Source organism: Scyliorhinus torazame, chromosome 12 (assembly GCF_047496885.1).
Source record: "Scyliorhinus torazame isolate Kashiwa2021f chromosome 12, sScyTor2.1, whole genome shotgun sequence".
NCBI classification, from domain to species: Eukaryota; Metazoa; Chordata; class Chondrichthyes; order Carcharhiniformes; family Scyliorhinidae; genus Scyliorhinus; species Scyliorhinus torazame.
Window position 1 is genome coordinate 218,672,042 of NC_092718.1, and position 20,884 is coordinate 218,692,925.

Here is a 20,884-nt window from a genome sequence, read left to right on the forward strand (position 1 = left end):
GGCCTCAACCGGGACCTGGGATTCATGTCTCATTACATTCATCCCCCACCATCTGGCCTGCGAAATCCTACCAACTGTCCTGGCTTGATACAATTCACACCTCTTTAACCTGGGGTTACCCCATCTCTGGATTTGTAAAGATTTAATCACCTGCTAATGCTCGCATTCCAAGCATTGTTTGGCATCTTTGAATTTGTCTATATATGTCTTTCTGGAACATACCTCTTCATTCACCTGAGGAAGGAGCAGCGCTCCGAAAGCTAGTGATTCGAAACAAACCTGTTGGACTTTAACCTGGTGTTGTAAGACTTCGTACTGTGCTCACCCCAGTCCAACGCCGGCATCTCCACATCATCATCTCCTAACAGTTAGCAGTGCCGACTATAGCTCCGCTTTTACCCTCGTCAGCAATTTAGTGGCCACAGAGCAATCCGAAACGAGAGGCGCAAAGAAACTTATTTTATTGCAAAGTAAACTATATGCGCAGCCTACCCCAGGACCCAGCTGGGACGACCCAAGCTCGGTTCACATCTGGGCCGGTTTTATGGTAGAGCCCATGACCACGTTGTTGGGCCCCCGCCCCTCAGTGGTGAGTTTTGTATTCTCTGAGTCTCACGGGGAGGCTAATTGGTCTTTCCCCATCTGCCTCGTGTGAGTTCCAACAGTCTCCTTATCTGAGGAAGGATGTTCTTGCTACAGAGGGAGTGCAGTGAAGGTTTACCAGGCTGATTCTTGGAATGGTGGGTGTGACGTACGAAGAGAGATTCAATCAGTTAAGATTGCATTTGCTAGGGGGCGACACGGTGGCGCAGTGGGTTAGCACCGCTGCCTCACGGCGCCGAGGACCCGGGTTCCATCCCGGCCCCGGGTCACTGTCCGTGTGAAGTTTGCACATTGTCCCCGTGTCTCACAACCCAAAGATGTGCAGGGTAGGTGGATTGGCCACGCTAAATTGCCCCTTAATTGGGAATAAAAAAGAATTGGGTACTCTAAATTTATTTTTATAAGATTCTATTCGCTGGAGTTCAGAAGAATGAAGGGGGATAAAACTCTATAAAATTCTAACAGGACTGGACAGGGTTGATGCAGGAAGGATGTCCCCGATGGTGGGGGAGTTCAGAGCCAGGGGTCACAGTCTGAGGATACCGGGTAGACCATTTAGTACAGAGATGAGGGGGTATTCCTTCACCCAGTAAGTGGTGAGCGTGTGGAATTCTCTACCACAGAACGTAGTTGAGGCCAAAACATTGTATGTTTTCAAGAAGGAGTTATTCATAGAATCCCTGCAGTGGAGACGAAGACCATTCAGCCCATCAAGTCTGCACTGTTCCTCCGATAGAGCTTCTTACCGAGACCCAATCCCCCGCCATATCCGTATAATCCCACCCAACCCCCGGGCACTAAGGGCAATTTAGCATGGCCAATCCACCTAACCTGCACATCTTTGGACTGTGGGAGGAAACCGGAGCACCCGGAGGAAACCCACGCACACATGGGGAGGATGTGCAGACTCCCCACAGACAGTGACCCAAGGCCAGAATTGAACCCATGTCCCTGGTGCTGTGAGGCAGCAGTGCTAACCACTGTGCCACCTTGCTGCCCCCTTTAAAAAAAATATATATAAATATAGCTCTTGGGGATTTATGGGGGGCGGTGGGGAAGCAGGAACATGTTACTGAGTTGGGTGATTAGCCCTGATTATATTGAATGGTGATGCGGGCTCGAAGGGCTGAATGGCCTCCTCCTGCTCCTTTTTCTTATGTTGTTATCATATCATCATTGTCTCCAATGTGATGAATGGAGGAATTTTAGATATATTATAATATATTCTAATATTGGTATTGGTACTGGGTTTGTGTGCATGTGAAGTAGTGTTTTAAAAGAATCCTGTTTTGAAAGGTTGAGAGCCAGGGGTGCAATTGGGGCACTGTAAAAAGCTTGGGCTAATGCAGTTTTGTTTAGTTTAAGGGGGTTCCCCGTGGAGTTAATTAGATTTCAGCTTGGTGAGATGATGTAGTTACTGGGTGGAGCTAATGTATCAGGCATTTTCTGGAAAGCAGAGACTCGATGAAGCTGTGAGCAGAAGTCAAGCATTTTGCTCTCAGCAGTTCAGTTAAAGATATGTCTGTAGACAGATTATCAGATTCTTTACAAGCAGTGTTCAGTTAAAGATATGTCTGTAGACAGATTATCAGATTCTTTACAAGCAGTTCAGAATGGTCTGACTAGCAGGTGAGCTGAAGTAGCTTTTTAAGAAATACAGCCAGTTTCTGCTTGGTTCTGACATGATTCAGATCTTTTCTTTAAAGCAGTGCCAAAGGATCTCTGTTTCTCAAAGAGCACCTCTGTAAAGCAGGTATTCCTGAGGGTTAACTATATTTCAACAGTGGATTGAGAACTTTACTGTGTTAATAATAAGGTTTGTTTTAATATTGCATATCCAAATTTGTTTGTGAGGAGTGCATTTTGTAAGACTGCGTGAAGTAGCCCGTCCGTGCAGTCTTACAAAATTAAGATAAAGTATTGGGGTCTGATCTGGGATCGTAATACCAACTGCTCGCGTTTGGTTGCCAAGCACTCCATCATTACACTGCTCATCTGTGAAGTAAATAGATTCGTTGTGATTGCACAAACCTTGACTGGCTAGCAAACAGCTGTTTTCCCCGATCACCACCAGTATATTTATAATCAATTAAAACATATTCGATAAAAATGAGAAGCACACACAATCTGTTTTAATATTGCCCATGACCATTTCATCAGAGTCGGGGGGGGGGTTCATTGTCAATTCCCAGAGGCTCGAGGATGATCCTGGAGGCTTGGCAACCCCAGGCTGACGACACTTGGGGTACCGCACAAAACTATTATAAAGCAGGTGAGATCCTCAACTTTACTCATAAAGCACGGGGCGGGACGGAAGCACGGGGCGGGACGGAAGCATGGGGCGGGACGGAAGCACGGGGCGGGACGGAAGCACGGGGCCGCACGGAAGCACGGGGCGGGACGGAAGCACGGGGCGGGACGGAAGCACGGGGCGGGACGGAAGCACGGGGCGGGACGGAAGCACGGGGCGGGACGGAAGCACGGGGCGGGACGGAAGCACGGGGCGGGACGGAAGCACGGGCCCTGCTGCCTCACAGCACCAGGGTCCCGGGTTCGATTCCGGCCTATCTGTGCGGAGTCTGCACGTTTTCCCCTTGTCTGCATGGGTTTCCTCCGGGTGCTCCGGTTTCCCCCCACAGTGTAGGTTAGGTGGATTAGCCACGCTAAATTGCCCCCTAGTGTCCCTCGATCCGCAGGTTAGATGGGGTTACGGGGATAGGGCGGGGGTGGACCTAGGTAGGGCCCTCTTTCAGAGGGTCAGAGGTCGAATGGCCCCCTCCTGCACTGCAATAATTCTATAATTCTAAAGGAATGAAGTATCTTAGCAGGGAAACTGTGCTAAACCTTCCTTTTTTAAAAAATATATTTTTATTGAAGTATTTGCAAAATTTTTATAACAATAACAAACAAAATAATAACAACATAAACATCAACATGGTAAACTAGACATTTCCCACCCAACTCCTTCTGTCAATCCCTTAACCATATTGCACCTACCTGCCCCCCCCTTCAGAATGCTGCTGCTGCTGACATATTAATTTTCCCCGAGAAAGTCGACGAACGGCTGCCCCCTCCGAGAGAACCCCAGCATTGACCCCCCTCAAGGCAAACTTTATTTTCTCCAGCTTGAGAAACCCAGCCATATCTCTGACCCAAGTCTCCACACTCGGGGGTTTTGAGTCCCTCCACATTAACAAGATCCGTCTCCGGGCTACCAGGGAGGTAAAGGCCAGGACGTCGGCCTCTTTCACTCCCTCAACTCCCGGGTCTTCCGACACTCCAAAGATCGCCACCTCTGGACTCGGCACCACCCGCGTACCTAGCACCTTGGACATCACTTTAGCAAAACCCTGCCAGAATCCACCAAGCTTCGGGCGTGCCCAAAACATGTGGACATGGTTTGCTGGGCTTGCCGCACACCTCGCACATCTGTCTTCTACCCCGAAAAACTTGCTCATCCTCGCCGCCGTCATGTGTGCCCGGTGTACCACCTTAAACTGGATTAGACTGAGCCTAGCGCATGATGAGGAGGAATTAACCCTGCTTAGGGCGATGCTAAACCTTTCTAAATCACTGGTTAGGCTTCAGTTGAAATATTGTGTCGGATTCTGGGCACCACGTTTGAGGAATGATGTTGACGTTTACCAGAATGGTATCAGGTACAGGACACTGAAGGTGCCGGGAGAGACTGGAGAAGGTGGGATTGTTCGCCTTAGAGCAGAGAAGGGTATCACAGAGTTGGTAGAGGTGTTCGAAATGACTTGGACAGTGCAAATAAGGAGCAAATACTTCCACAGGCAGAAGGGGTGACTGCCAGAGGGGAGCTAGTGGAGGCAGCAGGGGTGAAACTGGCAATTGGCCAGCCAGTGAAGTGCTGGCGTCACCCTGGTATGATGCCCTGCGGTTTACCATGTTCCTCTCTGAGCAGCCTGGCACAGCCACGTTTAATCGCTTCTTTCGCAAATAGAGGGTCAGCCAGATGCAATAAAACTCACCAACTCCAAATCCAAAGAGGAAGACCACGTACATGAGAAGAAAACTCAGAATATCCGTTAGGAAAATCTGTAGCAAATACATGAAACACATATTAATCAATCACATTATATAAACAACATTGTAAGATGTTTGCTCAAAATCCTGTTCACAAACTCACACACACACATACTCACACACTCCAGCACACACACTCCAGCCCACACACACTCCAGCACACACACACTCACGCACACTCCAGCACACACACTCCAGCCCACACACACTCCAGCCCACACACACTCCAGCCCACACACACTCACACACACTCCAGCCCACACACACTCACACACACTCCAGCCCACACACACTCACGCACACTCCAGCACACACACTCCAGCACACACACACTCCAGCACACACACTCCAGCCCACACACACTCCAGCCCACACACACTCACACACACTCCAGCCCACACACACTCACGCACACTCCAGCACACACACTCCAGCACACACACACTCCAGCACACACACTCCAGCCCACACACACTCCAGCCCACACACACTCACACACACTCCAGCCCACACACACTCACGCACACTCCAGCACACACACTCCAGCACACACACACTCCAGCACACACACTCCAGCCCACACACACTCCAGCCCACACACACTCCAGCCCACACACACTCACACACACTCCAGCCCACACACACTCACACACACTCCAGCCCACACACACTCACGCACACTCCAGCACACACACACACACTCCAGCACACACACACACACTCCAGCACACACACACACACTCCAGCACACACACACACACTCCAGCCCACACACTCCAGCACACACACACATACTCACACACTCCAGCACACACACACACACACACATACTCACACACACACACTCACACACACTCACACACTCCAGCACACACACACACACACACTCACACACACTCCAGCACAACCACTCCTACACACGCACACTCCAGCCCACGCACACACACTCCAGCACACATACACACACACTCACACACACTCCAGCACAACCACTCCTACACACACACACTCCAGCCCACGTACGCACACTCCAGCACACACACACACTCCAGCACACACACATACTCACACACACACACACTCCAGCACACACACACACTCCAGCACACACACACACACTCACACACACTCCAGCACAACCACTCCTACACACGCACACTCCAGCCCACGCACGCACACTCCAGCACACACACTCACACACACTCCAGCACAACCATTCCTACACACACACACTCCAGCCCACGTACGCACACTCCAGCACACACACACACACTCCAGCACACACTCACTCCAGCACACACACACACTCACTCCAGCACACACACACACTCACACATACTCCAGCACACACACACACACACTCCAGCACAACCACTCCTACACACACACACACACATACTCACACACCCCAGCACACACACTCCAGCACACACACTCCAGCCCACACACACACACACACTCCAGCACGCACACACTCCAGCACACTCACACACACTCCAGCACGCACACACTCCAGCACACTCACACACACTCCAGCACACACACACACATACACACTCCAGCACACACACTCCAGCACACACACACACTCACACACACTCCAGCACACACACACACACTCCAGCACACACACACAGACACTCCAGCACACACACACACTCCAGCACACACACACACACACTCCAGCACACACACACATACTCCAGCACACACACACACTCCAGCACACACACTCTCCAGCACAACCACTCCTACACACACACTCCAACACACTCACACACACACACAGAAACACTCACACCTGCATACGATGAAACACAAACACACCCATGCACTCACCTAACACATCTGTACACATGTACTCATATGAAACACTTGTGCACACACACAAACGCTCTTGCATTCACACACTTACACACAAACGCTCTTTTCTCACAACAAATGATCGTGTACACATTATATTGGCACATCATTTGGCAGTTGTTCTGAGGGAGACAAGAGCACAGAACAGAGACTAGGCTTGGGGGCTCTTATTTTCATCAGGAAGATGGTTCAGTGGTACCACCTATGGCCGAGTCCTGATGTGTACAACTGGCAGACAGAGCCTGCTGCAGATAGCAAGAGAATAACACGAGGCAGTAACTTCCACCAATTCTGATCTCATGCGCATCCCCGATTTTAATCCCCCCACTTTTGGGGGCCGTGCCTTCTGCTCCCTGGGCCCTTTCGTGGGACTACAGTGCTGGTTTAGCACAGTAGGCTAAACAGCTGGCTTGTAATGCAGAACAAGACCAGCAGCGGGGGTTCAATTCCCGTACCGGCCTCCCTAAACAGGCGCTGGAATGTGGCAACTAGGGGCTTTTCACAGTAACTTCATTGAAGCCTACTTGTGACAATAAGCGATTATATTACTCTACCTCTACTGCACCCAAACTATTTATTCTTTGGAGGTAATACATTGTTTAGTTACCATTTGTCCGACAAACCTTGGACTCCAATTTATTTGGCCCAGATCCATTCTTATACTAGACAAATGCTCCAAAGGTAAATCGGTGCCGACCCTGTACAGGTGCAATCCGCCCACACCTGTACAGGTGCAATCCGCCCACACCTGTACAGGTGCAATCCGCCCACACCTGTACAGGTGCAATCCGCCCACACCTGTACAGGTGCAATCCGCCCACACCATAATGATTTGTATGTCGGGACCAAATGTAATATTTCCAAAGCCAGGTGGGAATAGGAATTGTGAAGAGGATTCAAGGAGGCTTCAAAGGGGATTTTGGACAGTTTAAGAGAATGGGCAAGAACACGGCAGAGATAATATATTGTGATTAAGTGCTGAAGTTATCCAGTTTGGTCGGAATACAGAAGGGGAACATATTTCTGAAATTATGAGAGTTTGGGACATGTTGGCGTCCAAAGGGTTCTGGGTGTCATTGTCCAGGGGTCACTAAAAGCTAACATGTAGGGACAGCGAGCAATTAGGAAGGCAAATGGTATGTCAACCTTCATCACAACGGGACTGGAGTACAGGGTTAAAGATGTCTTGCTACAAACAAGATCACACCGGGAGTATTGTGTACAGTTTTGGTCTGCTTATCTAAGGGAGGATATATTTGCCATGGATAGAATGAAACAGAGAATCTCTTTCTGCACTGTAGAGATTCTCTGATTCTCTCTTGCAACAAGATTAGCCGCAGATGGAATAACTCGAAACTGCAGAAGAAAATTAAACTCCTGGAAAACTGAAGGAAAAATCAAAGGAGCATGAAATGAAAATCGTTTATCGTCACAAGTAGGCTTCAAATGAAGATACTGTGAAAAGCCCCTAGTCGCCACATTCCGGCGCCTGTTCGGGGAGGCTGGTACGGGAATTGAACCGTGCTGCTGGCCTGCCTTAGTCTGCTTTCAAAGCCAGCGGATCGGAACAAAAGCTCTAGAAGTTAAGGTGCAGAAGGAATCACCAGAGAAAAACTCCAAAGAAAGGCTTGGAAGCTGAAGGGAGAAATTAAATTCCTCAGGGCTGCAGGAGACTCCACTGAAGTCCAGCTTCTATACCTAGAGTGTGCAGAGTAAGCGGGCCCAGCAGGGTTGAGAGACAATTTAAAATTCCTGGACAATAGAAATGCTGAAAAGGGTTAAATATTGCAGTGGTCAGGGTTGTTGTTTAAATCTCAGCCCAAGAAACCCGAATCCCGAGTCAGCGGCTGAACGCATGGTGGGTGAACTCACTCTGAACAAAGAAAAATTAATTAAAAATTAATCACGGCTGAGTAGGCAACTTTAGAAACCGAGAAATTCTGGGATTATATCCTTCCAAAACCCGAGATGCAGACGTCCTGGAGGAGACAAGTTTTAAATTACTAGAGTACATCAGGTCTAAGTGGAGAATCTTCCAGATTAATGCGTTTTTTTCTTGTTTGTTGAATTAATGAAGTAGTCCTATTGCAAGGCAGTGATGAAGCCTCAGCCAGCTTTGAGATAGATATAAGACAGACGTCAGAGGTAGGTTCTTTACTCAGAGAGTAGTAAGGGCGTGGAATGCCCTGCCTGCAACAGTCGTGGACTCGCCAACACTAAGGGCATTCAAATGGTCATTGGATAGACATATGGACGATAAGGGAATAGTGTAGATGGGCTTTAGAGTGGTTTCACAGGTCGGCGCAACATCGAGGGCCGAAGGGCCTGTACTGCGCTGTAATGTTCGATGTTCTATGTTCAATGAAAGATTAAAAATCTTTAACAAATACTTTAACCTTCAAGTGAAGAGCGCACAAAGCTGAGCAAAAGAGTTAGAACACCCCCAGTAAAGCTACGGATGGGAAAAGTATACTCTGCAAACAACCCACATGAGGGCACCAGAGAGGCAGGGAAGCCTTAACCATGTATATTTTTGGAACAGTCAACACACTCCCCAACATCATCAGCAGGTGGCAGTGCTGAGTCAGCTCACCAAAATTGAGGGGGAAGCTTGTGGACCATGCCATCCTTCGAGTGTTCAATGTAACCATGTGCAGCTCCAATACAGAACTGGAACAAGTTGAGACTTCGCTGCAGGCAGACCGAGCTAACAATGAAACAGAAGTGAACGACAAGGACAAAGCACACTCAGAAGTGGAGAAAGAAAAGGCATAAGCAAGATCAGAAAATGTCCTTATCAAAGCTCAGGTTGGTTTTCGCCAGGGTCACGCAGCTCCTGACCTCATTACAGCCTTGGATCAAACATGGACAAAGGAGCTGAATGCCAGAGGTGAGGTGAGAGTGACTGCCCTCGACATCAAGGCAGCATTTGACCGAGTGTGGCATCAAGGAGCCCGAGCTAAACTGGAGTCAGTGGGAATCGGGGAAAACTCTCCGCTGGTTGGAGTCATACCCGGCACTAAGGAAGATTGTTGTGGTGGTTGGAGGTCAATCATCTCAGCTCCAGGACATCACTGCAGGAGTTCCTCAGGGTCGTGTCCTCGGCCCAACCATCTTCAGCTGCTTCATCAATGACCTTCCTTCCATCATAAGGTCACTAATGGTTGTACAATGCCCCGCAACATTTAAAACTCTTGAGATGCTGAAGCAGTCCATATCCAAATGCAGCAAGACCTGGACAATATCCAGGCTTGGGCTGACAAGTGACACGTAACATTTGAGCCACAGAAATAGCAGGAAAACCATCTCCAACAAGAGAGGATCTAACCAACGCCCTGGACATTAATTTGCATTACCATCGCTGAATCCCCCCACTATCAATATCTTGGGGGTTACCATTGATCAGAAACTGAACTGGACTAGCCATATAAATACTGTGATTACTACAGCAGGTCAGAAGCTCGGAATCCTGCGGCGGGTAACTCACCTCCTGATTCCCCAAAGCCTGTCCACCATCTACCAGGCACAAGTCAGGAGTGAAATGGGATACTCTCCACTTGCCTGGATGAGCGCAGCTCCAACAACACTCAAGCAGCTCAACACCATCCAGGACAAAGCAGCCCCGCTTGATTGCTTCCCCCTACCACAAACATTCACTCCCTCCACCATCGCGCACAGCAGCAGCCGTGTGCACCATCTACAAGATGCACCGCAGTAACTCACCAAGGTTGCTCAGGCAGCACCTTCCAACTCCACAGCCCCTACCATCTAGAAGAAAAAGGGCAGTACACACATGGGAACACTACCAGCTGCAAGTTACCCTCCAAGTCACACACCTTCCCAGATGGAAATATATTGACGTTCCTTCGCTTTGATAAATCAAAATCACTCTCTAACAGCACTGTGGGTGTACCTACACCAGACGGACTGCAGTGGTCCAAGAAGGCAGCTCACCACCACCTTCTCACGGGCAATTAGAGGATGGGTAATAAATGCTAGTCGAGCCAGCGAAGGCCACATCCCATGAATGAATTTTAAAAAGTGTACCTTTGATCATCATAGAATTTACAGTGCAGAAGGAGGCCATTCGGCCCATCTGCACCGGCTCTCTGAAAGAGCATCCTACCCAACCGCACATCTCCACCTTATCCCCGTAACCCAGTAACCCCACCCAACACTAAGGGCAATTTTGGACACTAAGGGCAATTTAGCATGGCCAACCCACCTAACCTGCACATTTTTGGACTGTGGGAGGAAACCGGAGCACCCGGAGGAAACCCACGCAGACACGGGGAGAACGTGCAGACTCCGCACAGACAGTGACCCAAGCGGGAATCGAACTTGGGACCCTGGAGCTGTGAAGCAATTGTGCTAACCACCATGCTACCGTGCTGTTTGGAAACACATGATAAAATAAAGTCTTCAAGGAACCATTCGAGATGTTTGAGATTTGAACAAAGAAATCTCGGAGGTGACACAATGGCATAAGGAGGCTTTGAAACAAACAGAAAAGTTGAAGGCTGAGAAAGATACATCAGAATAGTTGCGTGAAAGCAGAATTAACAACCAAACCTAATGAAATTCTTGAACTTTGATCCAATCTGATAAACATGAAAGGTGCACAATATGGACAGGGGCGGCACAGTAGCAGAGTGGTTAGCACTGTTGCTTCACTGCTCCAGGGTCCCAGGTTCGCCCGCCTACCACTCGGCTGGAATTGTATCTCCTTTCCCGCTGAAGACCACACTTAGAAATCTTTGGAAAAATTTGGGAAATTGGATCGAGAATTGGCTGAGTGGCAGGAAGCAAAGGTCTAGGGGTATTTTTCTGATGGAAGCCTGTGTCCAGTGGGATTTTGCAGAGATCAGTGTTGGGGCCCTTGCTGTTTGTAGTTTATATAAATTACTTTGACATGAATGTCAACAGAGCTTTTAACCATCGTAAAGATTGGTGGAGTTGCAGATAGCGAGGAGGACTGTCAGAGAATACAGCAAAATATAGATAGAACAAAGAACAAAGAAATGTACAGCACAGGATTAGGCCCTTCGGCCCTCCAAGCCCGTGCCGACCATGCTGCCCGACTAAACTACAATCTTCTACACTTCCGGGGTCCGTGTCCCTCTATTCCCATCCTATTCATGTATTTGTCAAGATGCCCCTTAAATGTCACTATCGTCCCTGCTTCCACCACCTCCTCCGGTAGCGAGTTCCAGGCAGAGAAATGGCAGATGGAGTTCAATCCAGGCAAATGCGAGGTGATGCATTTTGGAAGATCTAATTCAAGAGCGGACTATATGGTCAATGGAAGAGTCCTGGGAAAAATTGATGTACAGAGAGATCTGGGAGTTCAGGTCCATTGTACCCTGAAGGTGGCAACGTAGGTCGATAGGGTGGTCAAGAAGGCATACAGCATGCTTGCCTTCATCGGATGGGGTATTGAGTACAAGAGTCAGCAGGTCATGTTACAGTTGTATAGGACTTTGGTTAGGCCACATTTGGAATACTGTGTGCAGTTCTGGTCGGCACATTACCAGAAGGATGTGGATGCTTTAGAGAGGGTGTAGAGGAGGTTCACCAGGATGTTGCCTGGTATGGAGGGTGCTAGCTATGAAGAAAGGTTGAGTGGATTAGGATTGTTTTCGTTGGAAAGACGGAGGTTGAGGGGGGGATCTGATTGAGGTCTACAAAATTATGAGAGGTATGGACAGGGTGGATAGCAACAAGCTTTTTCCAAGAATGGGGGTGTCAATTACAAGGGGTCACGATTTCAAGGTGAGAGGGGGAAAGTTTAAGGGAGATGTGCGTGGAAGGTTTTTTACGCAGAGGGTGGTGGGTGCCTGGAACGCCTTGCCAGCAGAGGTGGTACAGGCGGGCACGATAGCATCATTTATGATGTATCTAGACAGATATATGAACGGGCGGGGATCAGAGGGAAGTAGAACCTTGGAAAATAGGTTTAGATAAAGGATCTGGATCGGCGCAGGCTGGGAGGGCCGAAGGGCCTGTTCCTGTGCTGTAATTTTCTTTGTTCTTTTTTTTTAAAAGCTCGGGCAAATGCAATTTTGTTTTGATTAAGGGAATTCCCTGGGGAGTTAGTTAGTTTTCAGCTTGGTGAGGTGATGTCATTGCTGGGTGGAGCTAAGGCAACAGATTATTTTTGAGGAAGCATTTTTCAGTTTCAGTGCTGATCTGGCTGAAACTCTGCGCACAGTGAAACAGTTCTGATATCTTAGTTAAAAGAGATTAACTGTATTTAAAGCGGTGCAGACTTGTCTGAGGACAAGGGGGATGCTGAAACAAACCAGTTGAAAACAGCTTTTGAAGACATCCAGCCTGAGTTTCTGCAGGGATTTGGACTGGAGTCAGATCTGTTCTGTAATGCAGTGTCAAGATCTTTCACAAAGAATAAATCTGTAAAACAAGTATTCTTGTGTGACATTGGAATTTAGGGTGGATTGACAGCTGAGATGGTTTATTTTCTTGTAGTTGGAGTGGGAATAAAGATAGCAATTAAGTGTATTGTATTTACTGTGTTGAGTAGTATTGTTTAATTGTAAGCTATTTTGAGGTATGGTGTGCAAGATTTTAATACTTTGTGAGTAATAAAGTTTGTTTTAAAATTCCAAATCCCTACTTCTGCATGAAATCACTCCTGGAGCAATGTACCTTTTCCTCACAATGTTACAAAATTAAAGTCAAATATTGGGCTTTCTGACCAGTATCCTAGCCCCTGTTGAGGTCTGGTCCGGGATCTTAATATATTAACTTAACATTTTGCATCTGTCTTTATGAAGGAAAGAGAAGCTACCAGACCATGAAAAAAGGTGAAAAATTCAGATAAATTCAGACACTAGATGGGTTTAAAGGAGGAGGTTTTGAATAGTGTATCTATATTAAAGTGGATAAGGCTCCTGGACCAGATGTGATGCATCCAAGGCTACTGAGGGAGGTAGAATGGACATTGCAGACGGACTGGCCATCATTTCCAGCCTTCCTTAGACTCTGGAGTGGTCCCAGAGGACTGGAGATAGATTGGAGGCGAGGTGCAGACACCGATGGGCCGAATGGCTTCCTTCTGCGGCGCAACAATTCTGTGATTCTGTAAAATTAGGACTGTTTTCCACGGAGAAAAGCTGAGAGGAGATCTGATCGAGGTATTCAAAATCATGAGGTATCTGGTCGGAGCAGATAGAAATTGTTCCCACTCGGGAAAGGATGGAGAAGGAGAGGGCACAGATTTAAAGTAATTGGAAAAAGGAGCAAAAGCAACATGAGGAAAAGCTTTTCCAAGCACTGCGTCTGAAATGCTCTGCCTGAGCGTGTGGCGGAGGCAGATTCATTTGAAACATTCAAAAGTGAATTGGCCTGTTACATGATTAATAATCTTCACTGTCACAAGTGGGCTCACATTAACGCTGCAATGAAGTTACTGTGAAAAGCCCCTAGTCGCCACATTCCGGCGCCTGTTCGGGTACACAGAGGGAGAATTCAGAATGTCCAATTCACCCAACGGCACGTCTTTCGGGACTTGTGGGAGGAAACCGGAGCACCCGGAGGAAACCCACGTAGACACGGGGAGAACGTGCAGACTCCGCACGGACAGTGACCCAAGCCGGAATCGAACCTGGGACCCTGGAGCTGTGAATCAACAGTGCTAACCACTGTGATACTGTGCCACCCTCTCTAGGTGGGTTGATCATTTGGAGAGCTGGGTTAGCACTGCTGCCTCACAACGCCAAGGTCCCCGGTTCAATTCCAGCCTTGGTTGACCGTCTGTGCGGAGTCTGCACATCCTCCCCGTGTCTGCGTGGGTTTCCTCCGGGTGCTCCGGTTTCCTCCCACAGTCCAAAGATGTGCAAGTTAGGTAGATTGGCCATGCTACATTGCCCCTTAGTGTCCAAAAGGTGAGCTGGGATTACGGGGATAGCGTGGAGCTGTGGGCTTTTGTAGGGTGCTCATTCCAAGGGCTGGCGCAGAATCGATGGGCTGAATGGCCTCCTATGCACTGTAACAATTCAGTGGTTCTGTGATAAAACCTACCCCTCTGACCTAGCTCAATGTGGATCAACGCCAAATTATAATTTGATAATGCTCCTGTAAAGTACTTTGTGAAATGGACTCTCTAAATGCAAGTTGCTGTAGCAATGTTGCACGTACTTTCTGCATCATGACACTATAGATGCCCATTCGTTGAAAGCCTCGCGTGTAATAGAGTAGATTTATCCAGCCTAATGCCAGTCCAATCACCATAAACCCCACGTATTCTTCCCGTCCAGCGATGTAGAGCACGGAGGCAGCCAGGAGCAACAGAGCCTGGAGAAAACTGCAAAATAAAAATAGTTAGAGGCAGCTCTTTATGAAAAGGTCCCAGTTTAAAGAAAAATATCTTTTGCCCATCCCTACTTATCCTTGAACTGAGTGGTTTGCTTGGCCATTTCAGAGGGTGCATGTCGGCCAGACCAGGTAAGGACGGCAGATTTCCTTCCCTAAAGTTTGCTCGTGAACCCAAAGATGATTCTGGATAGGAGCGAAAGTAACAGGGTAGTTGTTATGGGGGACTTTAACTTTCCAATTATTGACTGGAAACGCTATAGTTCGAGTACTTTAGATGGGTCCGTTTTTGTCCAATGTGTGCAGGAGGGTTTCCTGACACAGTATGTAGATAGGCCAACGAGAGGCGAGGCCATATTGGATTGGGTACTGGGTAATGAACCAGGACAGGTGTTAGATTTGGAGGTAGGTGAGCACTTTGGTGATAGTGACCACAATTCGATTACGTTTACTTTAGTGATGGAAAGGGATAGGTATATACTGCAGGGCAAGAGTTATATCTGGGGGAAAGGCAATTATGATGCGATAAGGCAAGACTTAGGATGCAACGGATGGAGAGGAAAACTGCAGGGGATGAGCACAATGGAAATGTGGAGCTTGTTCAAGGAACAGCTACTGGGTGTCCTTGATAAGTATGTACCTGTCAGGCAGGGAGGAAGTGGTTGAGCAAGGGAACCGTGGTTTACTAAGGCAGTCAAAACACTTGTCAAGAGGAAGAAGGAGGCTTATGCAAAGATGAGACATGAAGGTTCAGTATGGGCGCTCGAGAGTTGCAAGTTAGCTGGGAAGGACCTGAAGAGAGAGCTAAGAAGAGGCGGGAGGCTCTTGTTTCTATGTCCCTTTGTCTGCCCAACACCTGGCTCCTGTTCACCGGCCTCCACGTGATTCCTGCAGGCGTGCGTTCCGTGAATTTGAGGATCAGGAATTCAGATGGTTTGGGGTCTCATTGAGGGTGCGTTACCACCAACCGTCAATACCCTCATTCCTCCCTCCTCCCTCCCTCCCAGTGGGGTTTGTACATCCACCATTCGGATTGGGCACGAGTGATATTTTTGGGTTTCAATGAGAGGCGCCTGATGTCACTTCTGGGATTGTGAGGCTTAATTTGTCGGGAGTTCTGAGGTTTCTGACTGAATGTCACACCGGACAGGAGAGCGACCAAACAAAGCAGCAGCTACAATTCACAACTGGGAAATGAAGAGCACAGCGACTCACAATAAAATGTCACAGTAACCATCAATTGTGATTGATTTTGGAGTCCGCCGCCTTCGCAGAAAGACTTCTTCAATCTGCGGAGTGAATAAAACACTTACCAATTTTAAAAAGTAAGACTTGCATTTATGTAACATCTTGCCCAATCTCAGCATGTCCCAGAATACTGTGCAGCCAATGCCCCTCTTATGGCAAACAGCTTTTAAATTTTAGAGTCCCCAATTATTTTTTTCTAATTAAGGGGCAATTTAGCATGGCCATCTTTGGATTATGGGGGGGGTGAGACCCACGCAGACACGGGGAGAATGTGCAAACTCCACACTGATGGTGACCCAGAGCAGGGATCGAACCCGGGTCCTCAGCGCCGGGAGGCAGCAGTGCTAACCACTGCGCCACCGTGCCACCCTAAGTTGGGTTAACATCAATACAATAACTAGAATTTCATTGTAGCCACAATAAAAGTTGGGTTTCCACAATTCATTAGATTAATTAGCTCAATAATTCCCAATTAATTCAGACCAATATAGGAACACAGGACTTAGAAGCAGGAGTAGGGCATTTGGCCCCTCAAGCCTGCTCCGCTATTCAATAAGATCTTGGTGAATACAATTGTGGCTTCATTTCCACTTTCCTGTCTGCCCAGCTGACCTTTCACTCTCTTGTCTATTAAAAATCGATCTATCTCAGCCTTGAATTTCATAGACTAAACAGAAAACAGAACAGATAAAATTATCAAATAGGTAAATTGCGCCATTTGTCTTCTTGGTCTTCGACCAGGTATTCCTTTTCAGTTAGACAGAGTGAAGACACAGGTCAGCCATGAATGGCGGAACAAGCTCGAGGGGCTGAATGGCCTCCTTCTCTTCCTAATTCCCTCTGAGCTCAGTGATTCAAAACCTGTCTTATGTTCTAATGTTCCCAGTAAGTACACAGTCCATGTAAACTAGTTGGTGATTGGTGGTCAGATACCCCACTCTCTCAAAACAAGCCACAGATGCCACCCAATTCTGTGAATTTTTCATCAGCTCCCCGCTGATGCTGGACCCACATTGCACCAACTGATCTCACTGGAACTCTGGCTTCCACACGACGGTTTCCAATCTCCACTCTTGTAGAACACACTTTGGAATCTTCTCCCACACAAGGCTTTCTCTCAGATGCCTTCACCAAGAATCCACATCCAGGGTTTTAATCTCTCCTTTTGGTATCCCTCTGCCCTGGATTGGCATATGCATTCTTGCTGCCATGGAATCTCTCGGGGACTCAGCCATGCCAACAGAACACCACTGCTTCGCACGCTGTATTAAGGTGCACCAAACTTAAGATCGCAATCGAGGTCAGGCTTCTAGCTAACCTACTTCTCCAGGTCTGCACCTTACAGCTCTGTCTGATTCTCTCTCTGCTCCTGACTTTAGTGAACAGCAACTTTCTTAGATTCCGGTCTTTGTCCCTTTGACTTTAGTCTTCCTGGGATTTTCCTCTTTTTTAAATTCCCTTGTTTCTGGAACTTTCTGTTGTTTAGCTTCGAGGATTTGATTTCTGTCCCTCTGGATTGCTTTCCTGTACTGGCAGTTTCTGCAGAAAGCTTCCTGCTCCTCTGTTACTTGTTTCCAACTGAACTCAAAATGTTTCTGCTTTTCAGTGTGAGCCACTGGTTGATAGGTAACAACGTAGATTTTTTAAAACCCTGTGTTTGTTTTAATAGTCATAATACCTGATTACAATGCATGCACAGTTTAAAGTGAAACTAAAATCAATAGACATGCAGGCACCATTGTTTAACATGAAGCTAGCTGAGGTTTAAACTCTTTCTGAGCACACAAAGACAGAAACACAAATTAAGCTTAAGCTGATACGTGGGGCGAGATTTTCCGACCCCTCACCGGGTCGGAGAATCGCTGGGGGCTGGCGTGAATCGCGCCCCCGCCGGTTGCCGAATTCTCCGGCACCGGAGATTCGGTGGGGGCAGGAATCGCGCCGCGCCGGTTGGCGGCCCCCCCCCCGGCGATTCTCCGGCCCGCGATGGGCCAAAGTCCCGCTGCTGGAATGCCTGTCCCGCCGGCGTGGATTAAACCACCTCTCTTACCGGCGGGACAAGGCGGCGCGGGCGGGCTCTGGGGTCCTGGGGGGGCGCGGGGCGATCTGGCATTGGGGCCCACCGATCCGCGGGTGGGCCTGTGCCGTGGGGGCACTCTTTTCCTTCCGCCTTCGCCATGGTCTCCACCATGGCGGAGGCGGAAGAGACCCCCTCCACTGCGCATACGCGGGGATGCCGTGAGCAGCCGCTAACGCTCCCGCGCATGCGCCGCCCGGCAAAGTCATTTCCGCGCCAGCTGGCGGGGCACCAAAGGCCATTCCCGCCAGCTGGCGGGGCGGAAATCAGTCTGGCGTGGGCCTAGCCCCTCAAGGTTAGGGCTCGGCCACTCAAGATGCGGAGGATTCCGCACCTTTGGGGCGGCGCGATGCCGGACTGATTTGCGCCGTTTTTGGCGCCGGTCGGCGGACATCGCGCCGATTACGGAGAATTTCGCCCTCCTAACACACACAGTTTAAATATAGGTTACTTAAACTATCTCTATTTCCGAACAACAGAACTCGAGCATTACTGAAAAGGAGACATCAGGACAGACGCAAGAATGCCAAGTCTGAAAAGGCAGTAGCAACACGAGTGGTATTCTCCATTAATAGGACGCTGCCATCAAACCAAAGAAATGTTCTGCCTACCACACAGATGAATAATGTGGTAAATGAATTTCAGTACCTGTATAAGGCTAAATATGTGGCCGTGCATCCCATGGGCTGGTGGATCATGTCAAATAGCACGTCCCTTTGACAGTATGGTAGCACAGTGGTTAGCACAGTTGCTTCACAGCTTCAGGGTCCCAGGTTTGATTCCCGGCTTGGGTCACTGTCTGTGTGCAGTTTGCACGTTCTCCCCGTGTCTGCGTGGGTTTCCTCCGGGTGCTCCGGTTTCCTCCCACAGTCCAAAGATAACAAAGAACAAAGAAATGTACAGCACAGGAACAGGCCCTTTGGCCCTCCAAGCCCGTTCCGACCATGCTGCCCGACTAAACTACAATCTTCTACACTTCCTGGGTCCGTATCCCTCTATTCCCATCCTATTCATGTATTTGTCAAGATGCCCCTTAAATGTCACAATGTGCAGGTTAGGTGGATTGGCTATGCTAAATTGCCCTTTGTGTCCAAAAAGGTTAAGTGGGGTTACTGGGTTAGGGGATTATTATAGATCATAGAATTTACAGTGCAGAAGGAGGCCATTCGGCCCATCGAGTCTGCACCGGCTCTTGGAAAGAGCACCCTACCAAGGTCAACACCTCCACCCTATCCCCATAACCCAACACGAAGGGGAATTTTGGACACTAGGATAGGGTGGAGGTGTGGGCTTGGGTAGGATGCTATTTCCAAGGGCCGGTGCAGGCTCGAAAGGCCGAATGGCCTCCTTCAGCATTGTAAATTCTATGATTCTATGTTCACAGTAGGCAAAAGAAATACTGACCACACTCAACCAGCGTATGCTTGCAAAACTCAAAACATGACATCCAACATTAGATGTCATTCCATGATTGGGCAACACTTGCTAAACAATCCTGATTTTGCTCAAAAATGCTAACACTAATGTAAGATTATCAGTTGGGCTGACAGTGTGTCTCACTTACGTATGCTAGAAGCTACATATTATCACACACAGGACCCTGCCCTCGGCAAACAGAAATAACATGTCCACACGTTGCACATCTTTCAACTATCTTCAACTGAGCAATAGCTTGAGGGCACAGCCATTCCATGGTTCATTCCTCGGGGCAATGTCCTGACCAACCAGGGTCGACATGCTTGGTTTGCATTTATAAACCCTTGGCAGTTAACTATTCCCTGAAGCATTCTCTATGGCAACACTTCGACCAATCAGAGTTTGCCTGTCAACCAATCAGCACCCTCTTCTCATACAGGCTGGTTTAGCTCAGTGGGCCAGACAGCTGGTTTATAATGCAGAACAAGGCCAGCAGCATCGGTTCAATTCCCGTACCATTCCGGCGCCTGTTCGGGTACCTCTGCGAACCCGAACAGGCGCCGGAATGTGGTGACTAGGGGCTTTTCAAAGTAACTTCATTGCAGTGTTAATGTGAGCCTACTTGTGACAATAAAAGATGATTATATTATATTATTCTTAAAAATTGTTGTTCCCCTTTGGAATTTAATATTCCTGTGGATCTGACCTGAAGCATGCAAGGTGAAAAGCTTTGATACAAATAGAAATGAACTTGCACAAGACTCACCCCTTGAAAGAAAAGATACAGGGCTCCAAGGGTTGTAGTGACTTGTCCAATAACTCTCAGGTAGCCTTTTACGGTGGCCTCGATTTTGAACGGGGGCTGTGTTAAGAATGAAGTGAAAGAAGGTTTTATTGAACAGAAACTACGCAGAGCAGACATGAGGCTCCATCTCACATGTGATGCCACAATGGCTGGGAAAACAAGTCTGCATGCACAAGAAAACCAAATGCAATTGTGTTAAAGTGCAGCAAACGCAAAACTGTGGACAGACAAGCTGCTGATGAGCAACTGGCAGAAGAAACAAAACCAGAAAATACTGGACAGTCTCAGCGGGTCTGACAGCGTCTGTGCCGAGAGAACGGGGCGAACGTTTCGAGTCGGGATGGCTCTGTCAAAGCCGGAGGGAACTGGAAATAAGATGCCATGGACAAAGAGACAAAAGGAATGGAAATGGGGATGATCAAAGCCAACAAGGGTGCTGATAGGTGCGGTTTCCCAGCCCGTTGCAATCCTGTTGGGCCGGGTGAATTGCC

General features: G+C 48.3%; 1 protein-coding gene across 1 annotated transcript in view; it reads right to left on the reverse strand.

Annotated features, from left to right (window-relative positions):
- LOC140386995 (transient receptor potential cation channel subfamily V member 1-like) overlaps positions 1–20,884 on the reverse strand; it is a 125,015-nt gene that overhangs the window by 38,372 nt on the left and 65,759 nt on the right. The window contains exons 9-12 of the mRNA XM_072469954.1: positions 20,355–20,450; positions 16,063–16,136; positions 14,674–14,839; positions 4,599–4,665 (exon numbers count right to left, since the gene is read on the reverse strand). Of these exons, the coding sequence (XP_072326055.1) occupies positions 4,599–4,665; positions 14,674–14,839; positions 16,063–16,136; positions 20,355–20,450 (403 nt within the window). The remainder of the gene's footprint in view (positions 1–4,598; positions 4,666–14,673; positions 14,840–16,062; positions 16,137–20,354; positions 20,451–20,884) is intronic.